The sequence below is a fragment of the Delphinus delphis genome, chromosome 16 (genome assembly GCF_949987515.2).
Source record: "Delphinus delphis chromosome 16, mDelDel1.2, whole genome shotgun sequence".
In the NCBI taxonomy this organism is placed as follows: domain Eukaryota; kingdom Metazoa; phylum Chordata; class Mammalia; order Artiodactyla; family Delphinidae; genus Delphinus; species Delphinus delphis.
The window spans coordinates 76775333-76799427 of NC_082698.1; the positions used below are offsets into that span (position 1 = coordinate 76775333).

Below are 24095 nucleotides of genomic sequence, written 5' to 3' on the forward strand. Positions count from 1 at the left end.
CATTTTTCACAACTCTCACATAAGTGCAAATTTTTAAAATAATTATAAGTAAATATGTACCTACTATAAATAAATACATATACACATATACATCACTTTTTCCCATCAAATTGGTAAGCTTAAAGAGATACAAAATACCCATCACCAACCAGAGTATATATTGGTATATGTTCCCAGAGAACACATTGGACACAAGTTTGATTTAGTTTTGTAGATATGCAATTGTTTCCATTATTAGGGTGGGAAAGGTTACTTATTGCAAGAATCATTTTTTTGAGTTCAAAACTCACGAAGTATGTAGGTGTACTACCTCCAGTGTGAAAGGGCTAGCATAGGGATATGTCATAGAATAATTCTGACGTACAGCTATCAATTATAAGTTACACATCTAATTTTTAAAACCACAGTCTTTTTTAAAAAATTCATTTCAAAGAAAGACATAAAATCATCTAACTAGCATTTTCTAACGGGCTCTGCAGAACTGCCAAATTGTATGAGATTTACCACCACAGTATATTTTAGAATTGTTTACTTGTAGATCTGATAAGAAAATTAAAATAAAATATTAAACCACCACCACAACAAAGGACAATGTACCTAATAAATCTATTGAAAAGGAAGACTGTGCTCCGGATGACACGCGCTGTCCGTGATTCTTCATGCTGAGATCTGGACAAGTTTAGGCCGTCATCCATGTGACCTTCATGATGCATAATAGCCTGCACGAAAGCAGAAATAACACCATTACTGCCAATATCTCCTTTCCAGATGGGTGTTAAGAAGTAGGCAACTCAAAAAGGTGAGCCATGACAGTAAACAGAGTCAAAAGACAGGTGAAGGGAACTGTAAGCTGTCAGGTTCAGGTAAAATAATATGCACGGGTCCCTGTACAAATTAGTCATTCAATATATTTATTCAGCTATTGTTTGAAAGATGAATCAGTTGTTGTTTTAAAGAACCAATCAATAAATACATTGATTTGAAAAACAATCACTAGAATGTTTTCACCTATCTATGTTCAAGGATTCATCCACAGTCTAAGCAAACTCTGAACAAAGCAAAGGAAAACATTACATGGGATACCAGTTATTCGGTAGTTCTGAACATAGCTGGGTTCATTAATAAGTACTGAGCAATGCTTCTAAGGCACCTCAGTTCTTTAAAAAAAAATGTGTTTTTATTTTATGAGTTCTTTTGTTAGCTTTATCTTTTTGAACATTCTAAGAAAGAACAACATGAAGAGATAAGTGCAAAATATTAAGTGAACAGCGGAATCAATTTCACAAAGTGAACAAACCACGTAACTAACACCCAGATCAAGAAAGAATAATATGGCACCTTAAAACCTGCCCTGGAGCTCCCTTCCTGCCCCATCCACCACAATGTTCCCCATCTTCATGACTTTCAACAGCAAAGGTCACTTGTGTACTATATGTAAATGGAACCATTTGTGCCTAACTTCCTTCACTCAACACGAACAGCAAGATGTTTCTAGGACATTTAATCAGGTATACTGAACTAAAATTAGCAACTAGAACTAAAATCATAAACTACCTAGAAAGCAATGTAAAGAGGAACTCCTAATACCAAAATCAATGAGACAGATACGTCTGTATTCAAAGTCAATTTTGTAGCCTTAAATGCCTTCATTGACAAAGAAAACAATGACTAAAGTGAAGGAACGTATTACTCACTTTAAGACTCTAAAAAAGAAAAACAAATTGAATAGAAAAGGGGAATTAATGAAGATAAAAAGACAATTTAATGAACTAGAAATCAAATAAAATACGAGAAAAGGATGAATAAACACGAAATGTTTATTTTTTGAGAAGATAAATAAAATAGTTAAACCTCTCACAAACCAGGCTAAGGATAAAATGGAAAGAAAGAAAAAAACACAGAGAAAAGAATGTAAGATACAAAAGAAGACATTACAATTATAAAATGATAATAAGACAATGCTATATGGAACTTAATGGCCAAAATTTTTTTTAATTTAAGAACAAAACTGACTACTCCAGAGGACAAGGATGGCTTCCCAGCAAGTTAAAAATCATCAAAAGGAATCCACCCAACAAAGTAGAAAATTTGAGGATACCAATTTATTAAACAGAGATTGGAAAGGAAATTTAAGATCCAATTTTTAAAAGATTATAGGATTAGACAGTTTTACAAGTGAGCTCTAATGAACCTTCAAAGAAATGATACTCTTCATGGTAGACTAGTCAGTGAACTACGACCGCTGCCTATTTTTATATAGCCTGTGAGCTATGAATGGTCTACAATTTTAATGGCTGAAAAAAGACCAAGAAAAGAATATTTCATGAAACCTGAAAACTGTATGAAATTCAAATTTCAGTACCCATAAACAAAGAAAAATTAATATATAAATTTCATATATAAAGTGAATATATATGATAATTCTAGATAAATTCTAAATGAAACATAAATAGAATCTAATAAGATTTCAAAAGAATAATAAACTAGGTCAAACTGGGTTTAGTCTAGGAATGTAAGGATTCTTCAATATCATGATGTCTATTAACCTATTTATCAACAAAGTAAAAGACACTAAAACATGATTTTTTTCTCTCTTCAACGGATAAAATTTAGCAATCATTGCTAATTTTTTAAAAAGTCAGATAAAATAGAAATAGCAGGATATTATTTAAATATATAAACTATTTCAATTGTCCACAGGATGCAAGAAGGCATAACTTCTGTGAAAATTCGCAATAAGAAGTCATACTGGGATGAACAACCAGAATAGATGAAAAGACAGCAAGCTGAGATAAAAAGTGACCTGGGTGAGATAACGAAAAAGACAAGAAAACTAAAATTTCAAAGACATGGAAAGACATTAAGGAACAGAACCACATCAAAGAAAACAAAGTGAGTGATTTGGGGGACACATTTGAGAAGCAAAATGCAGAGACTGTGTAAGAACGACAGGAATGCCAAAGGGGAAGACAGCTGACCTGGAGGAGACAAACTAGCTGTGCTCCTGAGAAAGAAATTACAACTGTAAGAAAAGGAGGCCAAAGATACGCTGCACAATTCTCCTGTCAGTTTTAAAAGACCTACGTGTGCTGATTAAAAATCCTTGGTGACACAGACATAGAGAACAGACTTGTGGTTGCCAAGGGGGAGAGGGGGTGGGGAAGGGATTGATTGGGAGTTTAGGGTTAGCAGATGCAAACTACTATACAGAGAATGGATAAACAACAAGGTCCTACTGTAGAGCACAGGGAACTATATTCAATAACCTTAAAGAAAAATGTATGTATATGTATAACTGAATCACTTTGCTGTACACCAGAAACAAACACAAAATTGTAAATCAACTATACTTCAATAAAATAAATTTTAGAAAATTCTTGGTGACAGATGCATTTCATAATTCAGAGTTTTCAGGGTTTTTTTTTTAATGTAATACAATGTATAAACTGTACATGTGGAACACCCAGTATGGTACGTACATCACTGCATAATCAATGAACTTATATTTCTGCAGCAAAACATGAATACCCACACTAAGCGGGATACATAAAACCTATGAAAAGTGATTCAGACATTTTTTTAGCTAACCAAGGTTTTACTCATATGAAACAACAACAGAAAGTCAGTTTCAAATATGTAACGATTTGGCGAATATACCACCAACATGCTTTTCTCGAAAAATAAAATGATTTGAAGATACTAGCTAACTGGGAAGTGTATAAACATTAGGAGATCTAGACTGAGAAGTCCTCACCTGTCATGACCACACTGAGGTCTCTCGATAAAGAGTTAATATAACAGATGGTTCTAGAAGTAGTAATACATTTACAGTAGAGATTGTGTTAGATTATCTCTTCTCTGGCCTATAAAGTCTGTTTCACATGTTACTTTACTAATGGAAATAAGACTGGTTAGCTTCTCAACACCCCTGTCAAATTCTTCTATAAAGCAAGCTCTTTGTTAGCCTATGATGCAGAATGTAAGTCCCACTCTGACTTTAATCCATGGTTAAGGAATAAGAGAGTGGAGTAATAATAATGACAACAGGGTGAGGGATAAATGAAATGAGTGGAGAGCACTGAAAATGTTGAAGGTGACCGATGCATGGATACACAGGGTCCATTGTACCCTTTTTGCATATATTTGAATTTCCATGATAAAAAGTTAAAAACAGCGAGGCTCAGTCGTGGGACAGAATGAACGCTATACAAATACTGAATACAAACACATTTAAATTTATGAGCCTAGATCAAAGACCCCAAAGACAAGCGATCATATTGTAACGATTATACGGGTCTGCGGGAGAGCTGTCCCAGGCTCTCCATCTGAAGCTCTGAGGAAGGTGGTACAGGGATGCACTTAAGCCCAACTCCATCAAAGCAGGATTAGCTTCCCACTCCACTAATGTCAGCACTGGTCACTCTAAAAAGATAGCAATAACCTTGAACAATCCATACTGGAATGTGTATATGTTACGATTAGGAAATCTACTGAAAATAAACATTTCTTCCCCACTACTTCCCTTCCAAGGTCTATTACAGAAATAACAGTTATCCCATTATCTGATTCTGTGTACTGTTACATGGCGGTGTAAAAACATGAAATGTGAACAATCTAGTATCAATGCTATGTACTTGCCATAAAGAAGCTCACGAATTAGAGGGAGAGAGATGTAGCCTAGGACATAAAATAGCACAGAGAGTGTATATACAATTTAATAATATGCAAATATTATGAGAACGCAAAGGAGGGTGTAACTAGATGAACTTAGATAGGAAGAACATCTAAGATCATCTTTAAACTTAACCCCTGGGGGATAGATAGGAACTGGGTGGAGGAAAAAAAGAAATTTAAAAGGGCATTCCAAACAGAGGAGATGGTATGTGCAAAGGCGCAGATGTGGAAAAGCCACGTTTCTTTGAGGCATTGGAAGGAATGTGCTGTAAGTGGCTGGTGTGCTGGGGAACCTGAAGACACCCAGAGACTGGACAAAGAATAGGAGAATGGGGCAGAGACAGATGGGAGGCAGGTCAGGAAGGGCGTCACATACTACCAAAAGGCGTAACTGTCGTCTTGTAAGCGATGGGATGTCAGTGAAGGACTCAGAGATGAGTGTATGAGCACGTCTGCAAATGAGTTTGGGGAATAAAAGAAACGAAACTCACAAACACTAAACATTTCTACGCATGAGCATTATTGAGCATTGTAAAAAAGATACTGTACACACAATCCCAGCAGCATCACAGAGGACACAGTGAATTAGGCAGACCAAGCTAGGATCCAGAAAAGAGTAGCGTATTTCTTCACCTAGTATTTAAATCAGTGATATAACAGCCAGCGCTGTTCACTTACAAAAACCAGAGAGTTTATTAGGGTGGGACTGGACCTCTAGCATGTAAATTACAAACATTAGCAGGTGGCAGACAGGGTTAGCTGCTTCTTTTTGTCGTGCATTTGTGTTTTTCGTTCATTAATAACGACTGCCATAAATACTGTTTTGAAATACTCTTACCTTACGTTGTATGGATCCCATTCTCACAGATTTCACATCCACAGACTGGTAAGTTAGCCACAAGCCCGTATTGATATGCTGTATATAGCATACTGAGTCTCCGTATTTTATTTCAGAGGTTCCCATGCCATCAACTTCTTTTCTCACCCCTACATCCAATTTTTCCTAAGAGAGAGAGAAAAAAAAAGGTAAGAAAAGATTTTAAAAATACAGTTTATATCGAAAAAACTTTGCCTGGTTGTAAATAATGTTCTTTGAAAAATGCAACTCTCTGCCATCCTCTGAAATAATAATGGTCAAATGTTCCATGCTAGCAGTTCAACCTCTACTGGAAACTGAAGTAGGAGATTGCGGAGATAAATAACATATTCCTGAATTATTCATACTGGCAGAAAATTATTTTGGCCATAACACAAAATTTTATATTGCTTCATGGCAAACTCCAAACCAGAGATCTTAAAATCAGTAATTTAGGCTTCATATTCTTTCCAGATTATTATTTTTGTGATTGATGACTAAGAGCATAGGATTGAGGGACAGAAAAGTCAATTTTGAGTCCAATCTCTGACACTTATTCCATCTCTGACCTTAGGATAAGTTAATTAAACGTTTTAAGCCTCCGTTTTCTCATCTGTAAATACAGCTAACAAGAGACTCTCCCCCAGAGTATCGGAAAACATGAGATAATGAATGCAAAGTCCTCAGCACAGTGCCTGAGATAAAATAAACACTTCAGTAAATTCTAATGATTTTGACCATGAAAATGGTATTGATAATGGTGATGATGATTTCCTTCTTAATAAGGATGTTAGACATAATGATGATTTCTTGCAAACTAATCAAGGCTATAATTCAGTTTCAACTACTTGCAGTTTCTAACTCGGACCACAGAGGTATTCACTCCTAAAGGGCTGCCATGCTAAGCTCCCTATGCTATGAAGAAGCAATCAGTCCTCTGATACCAACTAAATGTTTCTTTTAAATCCCTATTTATTTTTTATAAAATTATTTATTTATTTTTGGCTGTGTTGGGTCTTTGTTGCTGCATGCGGGCTTTCTCTAGTTGCGGCGAGCGGGGGCTACTCTTCGTTGCGGTGCACAGGCTTCTCATTGCGGTGGCTTCTCTTGTTGCAGAGCACGGGCTCTAGGCGCACGAGCCTCAGCAGTTGTGGCACGTGGGCTCAGTAGTTGTGGCTCACAGGCTCTAGGCGCACGAGCCTCAACAGTTGTGGCACGTGGGCTCAGTAGTGTGGCTCACAGACTCTAGAGTGCAGGCTCAGTAGTTGTGGTGCACGGGCTTAGCTGCTCTGCGGCTTGTGGGGTCTTCGCAGACCAGGGCTCGAATCCGTGTCCCCTGCATTGGCACGCGGATTCTTAACCATTGCGCCGCCAGGGAAGCCCCTAAATCCCTATTTATTTTAATGCTTCTTCCTTCAATTTTCCCTCCATGCTTCATTCTGATCTTTAAGAACTCGTTACGTCTTGAATTTCTGTAGAGTTCTTAAAATAACAGCAAAAAAAAAAAACACCTAATGTTCTTTTGGTTACAATACCTCCTTTTGTGGTTTCTTATTCTTCTCCTTGTTAAATTTACTAAGTTTTGTCTATTTCTTTGGCTATTTGACTGTCGTGTGAAGTTAGTACCAGTTACACAAATGTTTTTGAAGATTAGGTTGGAATAAATTTTATGTCTGTTACACAAAAAGGAACAATTCAAGTAAAACAGCTTTTTTATTTCTCATGGTATTATTGCACCATACTAATAGTTAGCAACTCCAAAATAATTACGGACACTCTGCCAACAATTGAAAATTAAAATTGAAATGAGTTGCAATTCTTAATGCAAAAAGGGTCAAGGTCATATAAGAAAGTAAATGCAATTATGAGTTAAGCTGATTTGACCATTAAGCAAATAACTTGAAACACTATTCTAAGAATCTGCAATAAAACAGATACCAAACCATGCCAATTTCATTCTATCAAACCAGACAAACTACTAATCTACTTATACCAACCCTATAAATAGGAAAATTAAATTCTAGGGAAAATATAGAACAATGCAATTATCTCCTCAAAATAAAACAAGGGGCCTGAAACATTCTTTCTGTTTGTCTTTTATCCCAGGAAATGAGTACGTAGTCTATTTATAGGCTTGTGGACTGTGCTCTGAGAAGCCTCAGTTACTAAGTGCAAAGGTATGCTGTGTTTGCTTTTTACTGAAGTAGTTCACATCTCTCTCTGGATTAGAAATTTTAATTGTGAAACTTCATGATGACCAGGTTTTCATAACTACTCTGATCCTCAACTCAGGGAAGAGCTGCTAAAATGACATTAGAGAAGAACAAAAGAAGTGTGATTATTTGCTGAAGAAACACGAATAAAGGCCAGTCATGCTCTTTCCCTCTTTTATTTCCTATCATTTTCTGTAGCTCAGGCTTAGGAGAAATTCAGGTGAAAATCATCTAGATGCTGTGACCAACCACCAAGTCAAGAAAACGTGACAGCAGGTAGAAGCTTCTAACAGATAATTAGTCTGTATTACTAGAAATAAAGTGTCCAGCTTAGGCGAATAGTAATCTTCCTAAAACCCTATATTAGCTACCCTATATCTAAATTAGTGGCCTTTAGTTTCAGCATCGCTTTGATTTATTTTATAAATCATCTAGATTTATTTTTCTTTTGAGTTATTCTGGCTTTGGGAAATGACGGCGTGGTTTAGTTCGGCTAATCCTCCCACAGATAACAGAAAATTTGGAAAAAATATTTTTCAGAATCTACTGGAAGGCACTTAAGAGGGACCAAAAGCAGAGAGAAAGTGAACAGCAGACTTCTCTCCAAAGACAGGGTACCCAAGTGATCTGTAAAAAGCAGCCTTTGCCTTGGGGCATGGCCCGCCCAATCTGCCTGGAGCTCAGGCAGAAAAAAGCTGCTGCCCTATTGATACTTGAGGTATCAGAGGACACAGTTTGGGGCTCACAGGCAGACAGAAAATTAGATAAGCTAAATCCTGGATAAGAAAAGTAGCCACAAAATCTGTTTATAAAATTTGCCCCAGGGACTTCCCTGGTGGCGCAGTGGTTAAGAATCCGTCTGCCAATGCACAGGACACGGGTTTGAGCCCTGGGCCGGGAAGATTCCACATGCTGAGGAGTAACTAAGCCCGTGCACCGCAGCTACCGAGCGTGCACTCTAGAGCCCGCGTGCTGCAACTACTGAAGCCTGAGCTCCTAGAGCTCGTGCTCCGCAACAAGAAGCCACCGCAATGAGAAGCCACCTCAACGAGAAGCCCGTGCACTACAAGGAAGAGTAGCCCCCGATCGCCGCAACTAGAGAAAGCCTGCGTGCAGCAACGAAGATCCAATGCAGCCAAAAATAAATAAAATTTTAAAAAAAAATTGCTGACCACTATACTATGCATGCTCAGGGGAGGCCCAGTTAATGGCAGCAGCTAGGAACCGAAATAACTGAATACAAATAAGTAGTACAAGCAACAGCCTACTGCCAAAGAGAGAAAGAAACCAGAGTTTCACTCGAGCAAGGTTTACTGCCTGCCAAAACCACAGTCACTCTTCAGAGAAAAAAACAAAACAAAACACAAAACTACTCCCAATCCTAGCCTTCAAACAATCCTACTCACGAATGCTTGGCAAATCTAATTTTCAACCGAGTATCAAAATGCTTCCAGAAGTAAAAAAGATCAGCCTGAAAAATAATAAGTGATATTTTGGCATTGGGTACACCAAACTGGCTCGTGACTAAGTCAAAACTACTTCTGAACAACTGTCTTCGTTAAATGATACATACGCGTTGGATAAAGTAGACTCATTAAGAAATTTAAACTAGTCCCGTAGGATTATGTGTTTATTATATGGACATGGTGGTTCAAAGAGTCTTCAAGCATTCATTGAAATCTTCCTTCAATGTCTCCAAATTGTTCTGTCAAGTGGCTGATAGGAAGAAAACAAAGGCCTTTATCCTTAGATGATGGAGTGTTTCTTTGGGTAATAGCCAGTTCTCCTTAAGACAAATAATGGCTGAAGTCAGGAGAGTTAAAAGGTCAAAACATTTTTATTTATTTGCTTCTTTATGGGGCCACACTTTGGCACAGAATAGTTGGTCACTGTGAAATATGAGTCTAAAAATGCTACAGGGTCAGAGAAATTGCTGGGACTGACAGACCAGGCCAAGCTTAGCCCATCCAGGGCAGAGCTGCAAAAAAAACAGACAGCTTGCTTTAGCCCTGGTGTTCAGAAACCTCATGAGGAGACACTCTGGTGGGTGAGTTTGTGGCCAGAAGGGCTTTAAAACTTTTCTTGTATTGGGAGGTGTCAGCAGCTTTTGCCAGGGAAAAGCTCTTTGCAGGAAAGAGCTCTCTACAGGGGGCCCCTCTGTCTTGTCACTAACCTTACACCAGGTACCCCCCACGCTCCACTCATCTCCGGCCCTAGCACCCCTTTCACATCGTTTGACCACACAATACCTTGCCTAATCCGTTGGTTCTTTCCATAGATCAAAGAAGTAGAAATGAAATGAAGAATAAGTAATTAACAGATGACCAGATCTCTTCCCTAGCTTCCGCGTCAGTAGTCTCGCCAACAAACTGTGTGAACAAGACAGTATCCCAAGAAAGACCACGAGGAATCAACAAGCCTGCACATACGCCTGCACGCAGTGGGGCATGGCGACGACTCTGACCCCCCTATCTCAATGATTCACTGAGATGACTTCCCTGTTTCCCTTTAAAGGCTTCCATGGTTGAGCAGAATCTTCAGAGGTAGTTTTTGGGGGACACTGAGTCCACCATCTCCCCAGACTGTCAGCATTCTGATTAAAGGCAAGTTTCCTTTCTATCAGCATTTGTGAGTATCGATTTTGTAAGCAGCGAGCAGCTGGACCTGATTCAGTAATGGAGGGTCTTTGAGGGGCTTCCCTGGGGCAGTGAAACAAGGTCACAGAGCCTTAGGTGAAGCCCTCTCATATCTTGTACTAAACTTCCCTCCTCTGGAGTGTGGGCAGAGCCAACGAATATGTTGGGACATCACTCCTGCAATGAGGTTATGTTATATGGCAAAGGTGAGAAGATCTTGGAGATGTAATTAAGGTCCCTATGCAATTGACTTTGAGCAAATAAAATGGGAGGTTCTCCTGGGTGAGTCATACTTAATCAGGTGGGGTCTTTAAGGAGGGTTCAGGCTTTCCCTGAGCTCAGCGACTACAAACAGTGCATCCCATGGGTTCCATTCTGCTTACAACCTTCCTCTCCAGGCCACTTGCACTATGGACTCCAGGCTTACTCAGCCAGCTTCATAAGCTCAGAAAGCGAGTCCAGGTAACACATCCCTTCGTGTGTATGTATCCCATGCTGGCTCTACCCATTAAACTCTGACCCATACACCTCATCTTTTTTTCATTTTTGTTTTTTGTTGGGTTTTTTTTTCATTTTTAAGGACACCCATGGCTTTCTAATTTTACAAGCAATACATGTTCACTGCAGACAACGAAAGATACCTAAAAGTATAAAGTAAACATTAATGATCACCCACAGCCCATCCCATCCCTCCCAGAGATACCCATCATTAGCATCTTGATGCATTTCCTCCCAGTATCTCCAGTTTCTAAACAATGGAAGTATAATTGGCCTACAACACTATGTTAGTCCAGGTATACCACACAGTGATTCAATATTGCTATACATTACAAAACCGTCACCATGATGTCTAGCTACCATCTGTCACCAAAGATACTACAATATTATTAGCTATATTCCCCATGCTGCACATATCATCCCCGTGACTTATTTATTTGTAACTGTTAAGTTTTTACCTCTTAGTCTCCCTAACTTGTATCTTAAACATTTTTTGAGCCAAGAATAAAAATCTCAAGTAAAACAACATACTAGAACTATGTCCTAAAAATATTTTGTTCTTTCTATTTTTGCCATGTGCTCCATAATCCTTGTAATCTCATTGGCAGTCTTATTTGAGGTTGGTATTCCATCATTTCAGCAGCACAAGGTTTCTATTCATGGGACGTGAGAGGGAAAAAACTGGAGGAAGTCACCCACAGAGGAATATTTTTAGGGCATTTTAAGTTTAAAAAAATGACATCTTGGGGGTAGTATAATACGTGGGTGATTGGCAAGACCTACCTTATGATGAAAACTGACATTTCAACACACTAACGTAATGGTTAAAAATTCTAGGAGTAGAGAAAGTGAAGAATAGGTCTAAGAAAATCTGCATGAATCGAATTCTTCATGATACAAAATGTTTTCTTCAAGAAAAGACCAGCATAAGCATTTTGCAATATATACGTGCATCAAATCATCACATAGTACACCTTCATTTCATACATTATTAAAGGTCAATTATATCACAATAAAGCTAGGGGAAAAAAGAGGACCAACATCAGTGATCTTATAAACTGTCTTCCACTTTATTCTGTTCATTCTGAATATATACAGTCATCAACAACTGTTGATTATTCTGCAAATCCTGAATTTGAGATGAGATTGGCTAGTGAGTGTTCACGTTAGTGCAAAGATATCCCAATGACAATCAAAACAATTGCTCCTTATATTAACTAGTAGAACAGGTTTTTAAAGCCATTCTCATAATTTTAAGTAAGAATGATCTTAATGATTTGTTAAAAAAAAAAAAAAGGTATGTTTCAAGAATATATTTTCAAAACAGTCTCACACAATCATAGGTAAGGGAATGCTACTGTAAATGTAAGGGTTCCTTTTTTTTTTTGAGTTTGACTTTTTTTAGGTTGAATTTTTTAATTTTATTTTATTTATTTTTGTATACAGCAGGTTCTTATTAGTTATCCATTTTATACATATTATACACTAATATGTCAATCCCAATTTTAAAAGTTAAATTTTTCATCAGTAATGAGAACTTGATTTGCAACACAGTAATTATGTCAATCAATAGTCATTTATTAATTGTATACTCAAAATATACCAAAATTGAAGAAATATCTTACACACACAAGTCTTTGCCTTCCAGAAATATAAGTACTCATTATTTTCACTGGAAACAGTATAGCAAAGATACATAAAGATATGGCAAGCATTTTCAACTTGTCAGTGGCACTAAGGGAAAAAAAAAAGAATCAAATACACCTTTATGTAAATCTGATTATTTATTTCAAAGACCAGGGGCCATGACCAAATGTGATGATTAACAAAAGGATGAAAAAAACTGTTTAGCTATACTATCTTCTCCAAAATGTTGACAGTATAAAAACTATTTTATTTTTAAAACATACAATTTCATCTATAATTAAGGACTGCACTTTTATTCTAGTTTAGTTAGTTCTAAGTTCAATGCTTTTTTATTATGTAATTGTACTTTTCATAATTTTTAATTTTAATAATTAGCCCTATTAGTATCAAAATATGTATATATTTGTTAAAAACTGAAATACACACACAATACAGTTGTTTCTGAGTGATGGATAGTACATGATTTTAATTTTCCCCTTACCTCATTTTTGCAGTATTCCCTTTTAAAATCCTCTAAAATGACTACACATTACATATAATGAAAAAGTAATTTTAGAAAGAAAGTATAGAGTTACTATCTTGACTTCATAGGAAACACTTTATTACCTACTCTGTCAGTGATTTTAAAATGCAAATTCTTTGATTTTAAAATTAAGATGCCCTCCAAAAACTAAAAATATAGTTGTCATGATCCAGCACTCCCACTCCTGGGCATATATCCAGAAAAAACTCTAATTCAGAAAAATACATGCACCTCTATGTTCACAGTAGTAATATTCACAATAGTCAAGACATGGAAACAACCTAAATGTCCATCGACAGATGAATGGATAAAGAGGATGTGGTACATATATACAATGGAATATTACTCAGCCATAAAAAAGAATACATGCTATTTGCAGCAACATGGATGGACATAGAGATTATCATACTAAGTGAAGTAAGTCAGAAAGAGAAAGACAAATACCATATGATATCACTTATATATGGAATCTAAAATCTGACACAAATGAACTTATTTACAAAACAGAAACAGACTTGCAGACATAGAGAACAGACTTGTGGTTGCCAAGGGGGAGGGGATGGGGAAGGGATCAACTATACTTCAATAAAATAAATTAAAGAAAATAAAAAATAAAAATAAAATGTTTTCCTGGATTTCACTTCCACCTTCACCACTCTCAACCATGTTATATACAATTATCATAGTGGTAACTGACAGTGGGTTATTAACAAGCTGTGTATTACAGTGGTTCCATAAACGTGAGGTTCATGTAGACTAGTTTTAGAGAAACCAAACAGTTCATTAAAAGGCAATGTTGGAGAGCTTCCCTGGTGGCGCAGTGGTTAAGAACCCTCCTGCCAATGCAGGGGACACGGTTTCGAGCCCTGGTCCGGGAAGATCCCACATGCCACGGAGCAACTAAGCCCGTGCGCCACAACTACTGAGCCTGTGCTCCACAGCTACTGAAGCCCTCGTGCCTAGAGCCCACGCTCTGCAACAAGAGAAGCCACTGCAATGAGAAGGCCGCGCACCACAACGAAGAGTAGCCCCCGCTCGATGCAACTAGAGAAAGACTTCACGCAGCAACGAAGACCCAACGAAGCCAAAAATAAATACATTTATTTTTTTAAAAAAGGCAATGTTGGAATCCTAGGTCTCTGTACTTTCACTGTAACCTATGACATTACACAATCACCAAAAGCCAGAAACAGAACCTCTGAGCAGAGACCACAGAAGGAGCTGGTCAGTAAAAATTCTTCAAATGCAAACTATACTCTAATACTGACAGAACATAAGCAGAGATATTTGGGGGGAAATGTTTCAAAAACTATTGCTTTGGGCAAGAACCGTTATCAAGAGATTTTGAAAATATTCATAGCTTTTGAGTCAGTATTTCTGTTTCTAGGTCTAGCCCTAAAGAAATAAATATAAACTGTGCACAAAACTTATGTCCAAGTATATCAGTACAATGGATGAATTTTTTAACTGATTTTTTTGTTACAAAGGAAAAATGGCTATAATAATAGGCAAAATAATCCAGAGATTTTTTTTTTTAAAGTTAAAGAAAATGCTTTCCCCTTGCACTCATACTCTCATACACCTTCCATTTTGATCTTTCTTTTTATTAGTTTTATTTTTTTATATTTTATTGAAGTATAGTTGATTTACAATGCTGTTAATTTCTGCTATATAGCAAAATGATTCAGTTATACATACATACACACACACACACACACATTTTTTTTCATGTTCTTTTCCATTATGGTTTATCACAGGATATTGAATATAGTTCCCTGTGCTATACAGTAGGACCTTGTTGTTTACCCATTCTCTATATAATAGTTTGCATCTGCTAATCCCAAACTCCCAATCCTTCCCTCTCCCACCCCCCACCCCCATTTTCATCTTTCTAAAGCAGCCAAAGTTAAAAGATTAGTGTAGATTCTTCCACATCTAATATATAATCATATATAAACACACACACGGATCTTTTTCTTAAGTAAAAAAATAATAAGATTTTTAAATTGCATTACAATTGTTTTTCTTCACTCAAGAATATTATGATGGGTATCTTTCCAGATCAATATATTCTGATAGCTAATACCACTTAGCTATCAAGTCTATCCGCTAAACATTTGAGTCTACCGATTTTTTTGCCATGACAAAGAATGATAATGTGCACAGTTTAATTTTATTTCTGTAAGAAAACTCCTCTTATTAAAAATACATTTATATAGAAGACTGCTAGATCAGTGGCTGCATGTATGCAAGAAAGACATTTTTGAAATATGTTCATACTTGTCTCTTTTGCACTTACATTTCCATTGGAATAATCTAGCCCATTTTGCTAGAGGCATCCATTTACCTCCTGGAGAATTAGGATTGTCAAAGAGTGAAAAGAGAAAGATCATGTATTCATCTTTCTATAGCAAAATAGGATTTTTGGAGACCATGGGAATATGATTGTGACAGAAATAATGAAAAGAGAAAGATGAACTCAGTATTCAGATTTCTCCAGCAACAGCAGGAACTAGGGAGACTACAGTTAGACAATATTGTCAGTCACCTGCCCGGGAGGCCCTACATGAGGCCCTGGTGTACCTCCAGGCCCCTGAGGCAGCCCTGACAGCCTGGGGGTGAATAAATGACTAGCCAGTCCAGGGTTCCAGGCCTGGAAGTCAGGCCTGGTTACTGAAACCCACCCTGGCTAGTGGTTTGGAGCAGAGGTAACCTCATGTTCACTGGATCTTCTTCTGTGCTCAGCCAAGTGACACGGGCAAGTGGCTCATCTCTCCTGCCTTTAGTTTTTCCATCTGTAAAATGGGGATCCTGATTCTCAGAGAGATCAGTTACCGAGAATATTCAGCTCATTGGCAGACTTACAAGAAACAGAGCATGGTAGCAATTATCATCTTTAAAAGGCCAAGAAATTAGGGAAGAAAGGGCCCTGCTTCCCAGTGCTGTCAACAAGCTTTAGGAGGGCACGCACTGTCAGCATGTTCCCAGCTCCGAGTCAAGGTCAAGTCAGCCCTTAAATATTCCTGGGTGAATAAATGCCCACTTCCCTTCTTTCACAAACCTCCCTTCTCTTCCACCACCTTACTTTAGTAAATTTTACTACAATAAAAATATTGTTTAGTGTTTGGCTTTTTACTGATAAATATCTTATTTGTTACTTGATTTTGGAGTTTTAAGAAAATATTATTTGACTTTTCACTGCTTCACTGGAAGCAATCAGAGCACCTTTCATTTTTCCTCTTTCTCCTCCAGTTTTTGCTAGACGTATTTTTCCTTTTTAAATGCCATATATTGAAATTTTTTCTAACATCTTTCATTGTGATATGGCTGTTCAGCTTTTTCTACTTCTTTGGGATTTTATTTTGGTAGATTATATTTTGCTGGGATGTCGTGCATTTCTTTTCACTTTTCCGATTTCCTACCATTAAGCTGTATGTCATTTTACGCTATCTTTTTTACTTGAAAAGGGCTTCCACCATCAGATAACTGATGCGTCTTTGGTGGGTTGGATTTTTTTTTCTTTCTGGACTGAGGTGTTATCAGTGGACAAACTAGCAAACTCCCACCACCCTGGTTAAAGTCTTGAGGAAGAAGCCCATCAGCGTCAAGTTTGTTCACAGTGTGATCAACTGTGCTTTCCAACTACAGACACAAGGAGCAACTAACTGCCCACCTGAGGTCCACCCAGGTACCCTCTCCAGAGCCCCGCTATAGGTCCCTACAACAAATTATAGATGCCAATCCTGTCTCAGATTATCCACTGGAGTTGACCAGCTTCGTCTGTTTTCACCATAAAGGATGGGGACCTACACTGGCTGTCTTTTCAGGAGATCTCGGGAGAATACATCAAATCAGAAGCATCTTCTACCATTCTGTGTCCTCCAAAGCAAGAAAACTGAGAGCGTGGCACTAGGGATGTAAACTGAGGCTGCTGTCTTTTTAGAGTTACTTCTGGTCTTGCTCAGACTTACCTTTATCTGTAACAGGGGTGTAAAGTTTTGCATCTCTGAGACAAAAAAAGCTAGCCAGTAAGTTAATACCATTCCTATCATGATGCCCAAGTTTCACATTCTTCATTTAATTAAGGACAGAAATACACAATTATCACAAAAATGCATACAATCGATGCTTGGAATGTGTCAAATGAACAAGTGATTTTCAACTGTCCCTGAGATACTTCACTATTCAGGACATCTACTGTTTTCCTGAGGCATGGTTAGCAATCCATTGCACTGCGGGGTTGGTGAGTTACGAATCTTTCATGAGGTACTGCGTGGGCCTAGCTGTGCTACAGCACCAGCATTCCAACTTGACTTTGATGTGCATTTTTTTTTTTCTATTCTACTCATCATCGAGTTCAGAGGGATTCTCATGAAAGATATTAAGTATTCTCTTAGAGGTTCTGTTCTTACAAATGATTCAAGAACGTAAGAAGAAAGGTCTGCATAGAAGAGCATCTGTGTGAACGCTCTGGTGTGCCCATCACATTGTTATACAACAACAGCACAACGTCTGTGCTTACTGCACTGTCAACACCTAAGAAAACTAAAAGGGGCTGGATGGATGTGCTACACGTAAATAACCAAAGAACTGTAAGCCAGGTGCAACACCTGGGAAGGTGTTAGTGGTTTAGGAAATAGGCTTTACTGAAGAGGAAGGCATCGAAGAGAAAAGGGGAATTTGGAAATACATGTAAAACATACATCATTTCTTTTTGCATTTCTAACATCAAAGGGAATGCAGTAGGGATGTACTTAAAGGAAATCGAAAATTATACATTTCTGTCTTACCTTGGAAGATCGGAAGGTAAATGCTGTTGATTTGACATCAGCTTTTTCTTTGTCCATGAGTAGAAGGCTTTTGTCTTCCATGAGGCTCAAGTATTTTCCTGTTGTGACATGGCGTAGTCGGAAGGGCTGGCCCCATCTTATGTGGCTTCCACTCCACCTAGCAAAAACAGTTAAGACTTGATCCAATAGCAAACACAATGACAGGAGAAACAGCAATTAAAATGTATGTGTCAGGCAATGAACAAAGGTGCTCTGCATACACTGTCTTCTTTAATGATCCCCCAAACCTTATGATGTTGGTGTTATTAATTTCGTATCACAAATAACAAAATGGTTATTCAGAATGATTAGGTAATATTCCATGTCATAGAGCTAACAGTAAGTAGAAGCGAAGTTTAACTCAAGATCTTCCGACATTAAATGTAATACCATCCACACCAAACACTACCCCATGCAAAGATGACCAAGAACTTGTGTTCCAGGTTAACCTCTAATCGCTAGTCACAGATACAGACACTATGAGTTTAAATGATACCTTAGCATTTACTAGTTATTTTTGGATTTGCACAGACTTGAAAACTAGTGATATCAGAGTCAATGCCTAATTATGATAAACTGGAACTCATATATATAAACTGAAGTATGTATTTATCTGAAAAAAGAAACCTCTTCCTATGCTTTAAATTTTAATAATGTGGAACAATTATGTCATTAAAAACCAATGAACAAGAAAGACAAACCAAGAATATAAATTCTAATACAGTCAAGAGGAAAAACGGGAAAGCAAAATTGAATGCAACACAGAGAAAATATAAACTAAGATTGCAGAAGAAAGATAAAAAGCAAAGTTGTGATCATTAAAGTCTGCTTTTAAAAATAATGACTTTCAGATAGGGTAGAAAAGAAAAATTAAGATACAGACCACCCTTGCTTTGCACAGTACTGTGTTAACTGAAAGCCGTCATTATCAGAGCCTTGCCCTTACTACAGTAGAGTGGAAACAAGGTTCTGATAATGGTGACTTTCAATTATGCTAGTGTGCAAAACGAGGACAGCCTCTTATCAATGATGTAAAATCAAATTTAAAAAATACAAATAAAAAGGATTGACCATGCATACAAAATCAAAAGAAAACAGTGATGGTAAAGTTGATAGTAGAGAAATTAGAATTCAAGGCAAAAAAGTATAAAGGGGACACTGTCGGGTATTTTATAATGAGAAAGATATACTCTAAAAAGAATGTACTATGTTACGAAGCTTCACATGTCAATGGCAAACAGAAAATGAAACAAAAGAAACACAAGGATAATTTTTTAAAAGACAATTATAGTGGACGCTTTACCACTATGTAAGGAATCAAATAAATAAAAAGTAAAGGTATGGAGGATTTCAATATGACTTTATTAATTAATAAACCAGTTTTAATAAAGAAGCATTCTAAACTTTTATATTCTACAAATCAAGAACACTTTAAAAAGAATTCACCAATCTTAGTGAACTATAAGTCAATTTTATGCTGTTTTCCCAACCTGGATTTTTGACCTGAACTATTAGCCTGGAAAATTAACAGTAGAATGATATTGTAATAAGTTCATTTTTACATGGATATGTTTATAAAGACAATTACTTTGGAAAAGTCCTCCTACTAAATTAATAATCATGTACCAATAAACCCTGATAATAACACGGTATTGTCTTAAAAATGAAATTAAAGTTCATTTACCGACAACAGCATGTTAAAGCATTTCTAGTCTGGTAGTAGTGTATACTTTTTACCAGAATTTCTATACGGTATTCTGGATACCATGTTCAAATCTATTTAATACGGCTCATACACATAAGCACTCCTCTCAAGCCACTGTTAGAAATGGAATGAATCTGGCCAATCGTCAGCCAAACTTTGTGAAGTCCAAACACATTTTCTTTAGCTCACAGGTCCAAAAGAAAAGAGGAAAAGCCCAGGAGAATCAAGGGCAAGAAAATAATATTTCAGTAAAAACTGAAAATAGTTATAGTAAAGAAGTTATATAAAGCAGCTTCCCATGTTATTAGAAAACTGTTCCATATGTATTATCTATATTTACTTGTAATTATCTCAAAGAAATGAGGAGCATTTGGTCACCTGTCATGATATGTTAATTTTTTTAAAATTCGTAACACATAAGAAAGTGGAATTTTACTTAAAATACAAAATGCATTATTTATAATTGCAGTGATCATGCCCATCACAGAAACGAACATATATCCTACTTACAGTGTTCTGACAACTTTGTACTGGGGTACAATACAGGAATGTGTTTTCTATTATATTTGACTCCCAAAATTAAAACTTACCTTGTTAAAATGTTCATAATACTGAAAAACTTTTGACAACACTAATGTTATATAAGTAAGCAATATAAAATATATAATTACTGAACTACATAAATTATAACAAATACATAGTTTGGGGCCTCATTGGAGGGAAAAAAAACATATGGTATCCCAAAAATTATAATACAAACATTGACCTTTGGAAATAAAGTTCTGTCATGAACATAAGCAGGATCTCTGACTATTACTTCCTAAGTAAAAAGAAAAATTAATTATGTGGCCATTGCATATAATAACACATGCAAATTAAATGCAATCTAATTTGTAAATTTACAGTGAGGCCAAAGTAGGTCAAAGATGCAACAAAATCTAAAAAAAAACTTTTTTTAAAATAATTACATCTCTTACATATGAACCTCCTGCTTTCCTACTGTAGATATACATCAAGGGTCATAGAGTAGAATCAAAACACCTCTCTTTAATTTTTTAAATGGCTGAAAAAGTCCCTGATCTGCCTTGGCTGTCAAGCCCCCTTGCTGTCATCTGGATTCTGAGAGGCACAGCTACAAACACAGGGTGATAAAGTACCCCCTTCCATCTCCATTATTTGAAGAAGGCCCAGGCCCTTTCTATGTATCAGTCAACCAAATTCAAAGTTAAAACAAACTCCAAACTTCCCCCTTTCAAACTTCAAACATTAGTCAACAGCAGGGGAACAGAATTAAGACCACGGGATAGAAACACGTGCTGAATAATGGGATTTATGTAATTGCAGTTCATCAACAACATTGTTGACAATAAAAAGGAACTCTTGTTGGGCTTTCAGGAGCTCTCATCCTTTTTTTTTTTAAACCTATAAATTGAGACAGATTTAGGTCCTGGTTTCCTCAAAAAAAACAAAAAATCATTTCTTTAAGCATACAATTGTGAAGGGTAGGTAGATCTATAAATGTGAAAACACATCTGGAGTCTGTTTTTTAAAGGCAACAAAACTTCTCTAAATTTCACTTTTTTGGACTATTTCATTTCTCTGATTAAGCTGTCATTTTTATAATACACAAGGCAAATTATAAAAATACATGTATATATTTGAAATTCTTTTTCCTAAATTCTCTGAATAACTTATGAAGCACACAAAAGCTACGACTTGTCTTCCCTTTCCTTTATGTCATCTCTTCTTTGTCCATCACATTAAGAGGTGCACTTCCCATAAAATTCTACTTTTAAGTTCAATGTTTATCAAAAGTTTTAATATTTTAGTGCATTTGATCAACTATGACTTTATACAGAAGAAATTTAATATCATCAATTAATTAAGAATTAATGGGGTTAATATAGAAGCACTTTTTTAAAGTCACAGACTTATAATCACAGAAAATATAAAAGATAAATTTAATTTACATGCATTTTTTTTTGTTGAACAGGAGTATAACACAGTGAGCAGAAAAGTCTTTCAATCATAAAAAAAATTCCAATTGGGGTACTATTCTGTCATGGGAGAATAAAGGAAATATGATTTCAATGAGAAAGATGAGTAACATATAATTTTTTCACTGTTAAAGAGACCATGTTCAAGTATTTTTAAATAAACAAAGATGGGTATTAAATCACAGCAGAACTTAGAGACAATGGGATACTTTTATAAGAGTGGTGTAACCATTTTATCTTAAAATGTCACTACTTATAATACACTGTAAGTTATATTCTATGCATCTATTTAAACTGATAATGAAAAACTTTCTATGTCAAGCCTAACAATGATCAAAGAAATACAAAGTTTTTCGAAATCATTGTATGGGATATGTAAGCAAAACAAACAAAAAGACAAAAAAACTGAAGACCACTGAACCATTTTAATCATCATTAGATAAGCATTAATCTCAAAATATCAGGTTGACAAAGACAGCTATTCCATAATAAGATAGTTCCCTACAGCCATCCATGAAGTCTGTTACCCTAAATCAATAATTTTTTGAAGTGTCATTTAACAGGGAACATACATTGAAAACTTACTGATTTTTAGGTAAAGGACTAAAACTTCCAACCTTTTATTTTTAATTTAACTGATACTTAAATTCTATTTAAAATAGTTCAAAATGACACCTTTACCATCAGTATTGCATTTACATAAAGGAACTAAAAGTCAATCTCTGGACAGCTTTTTGAAGTCACCAGAAAAAAAAAGGTCATTGTTTCTATAATGAATACACAGTGACTTGTTTGCAATCCACATTTCTCACTCAGCTATCAAGCTATTTGTAAGTAAAGATAGTGACTGCCAGTTATGGCTGTCACATCTCACTCAGGTTCAAGTTTCCACTGTTTTACATGTGACTTTACAAGGTTAAACCCAGACCTGAAATGTGCGACAGGGTTGCAAACAACTTGTCCTGTCTCCAAACCTTACATCACTCTGCCCTGGGAACTCTTCCTGCCAGGAGATGCACAGACTGGGACAAGACAATATTATAAAATCAAATGAGGCTAAACGCAAAAGCAGATGGTATAAAATTGGTGCTTACTACCTGGTGAATGTAGGCTAGTGAAAGATAAATAAAGGCGGAAGGTAAAAGAGGAGAGACTCTCCACTTTCTCAGGGTTTCATTTGCTTGCTGGTTGTTAGCACAAGAGCACTCGAGGTACTTTGTACCCGGAGCGTCAGGCTGTATTTAGAAGTTCTACTTACGCAACTCTTAGCGTCTCTAGTCTCCACAGGGAACGTGCGTGAACAGATACAGCACCACCCTCGTAATGAACAGTTCTGTTAAAAGAAATAAAAAGCCCAATTTTAACGTTGCATTCTTGGACTCAATTTTCCGAGCCAATTCAAAGAGAAAAGTAAATGGGAAGGCTTTGGAGAAACAGTAAAAGCTACTTTTTGGTAGGAGACAATATAACTGGAAATAAAAATAACAACAGTGACCTGAACAAACATTTGATTTAAACACATTCCTTCGTCTTTTACTCCCTCTCATCCCATTCATCCCCTCTCCCTCACCCTGGCCATTTTTCTCTCTTTATCCCAGTGAATACTCTCACCATTAAACTTAAGTCCATAAACGTACTCCACTACGAGTTTGAGTTTAGGTGTAGTTTAATATATTTCAACACATGCATATAATTATTTGTGATTCTAAATTCTTTCTAGACATTTCAAACATTTTAAAGAAATGTGAAAACACATTAATTTTAATGTTTCCATGACAATCTGTTAAATGATAAGAGATAGGAAAATGTAAACATCAATAAAATGTAAATATCAACAAAAAAGTCACACACACACACAGAAATTTCTTTGGATGTACATCACACATACCAAAATTCCAAAGCTCTCGTAATAACAATTTGTTAATATGTCAGACGTGATGCAAAGTAATGTGTATACATTATCCAAATTGGTCTCTATACCATCCCCTTGAGATTGGTTTAAGGAAAACAAAACTTGTTTCCTGTTTCTTTCCCAAGTGCTCACCATCTCCCTCTCCACGGGGTCTCTTAATCATCCAAACACACACAACCCTGTCCAGTCACAAACATAATAACATGTGACCATATTTTCCTCCCCTGCTTCCCTTGCTTTTCTGCCTCATTACCACCTCCTCTTAATCCTCAGTGCACTCAATCTTCTCTGCAGACCCACTTCTCCACTGAGACAGATTTAGCTGAGGCCATCAAATGACCTTCATGTTACCAAATCCAGTGGACTTATTTATTTTAAACACTTTGGAAAACCCTACTGCTTTGACAGTTTTCCTAACACCATTCTCGCCTGCATTCCTCTTACCTACTCAGATATTCCTTCTCATTCTATTTTTATTGTGGAACTTTTCAAAGATACACAAAAGGAGAGAGAATATTATAATAAACCCCAATACACCCAGCACATAGTTTCAACAGTGATCAATATAGGGCCAACCTTGTTTTACCTATAACCACAAGTTATCC

The 24095-nt window shown here is 36.5% G+C and overlaps 1 protein-coding gene across 1 annotated transcript in view; it reads right to left on the minus strand.

Moving 5' to 3' along the window:
* RYR2 (ryanodine receptor 2) overlaps positions 1–24095 on the minus strand; it is a 714060-nt gene that overhangs the window by 358806 nt on the left and 331159 nt on the right. Inside the window, exons 11-14 of the mRNA XM_060035003.1 lie at positions 22837–22911; positions 17838–17994; positions 5513–5677; positions 598–719 (exon numbers count right to left, since the gene is read on the minus strand). Coding sequence (XP_059890986.1) covers positions 598–719; positions 5513–5677; positions 17838–17994; positions 22837–22911 — 519 coding nt within the window. The remainder of the gene's footprint in view (positions 1–597; positions 720–5512; positions 5678–17837; positions 17995–22836; positions 22912–24095) is intronic.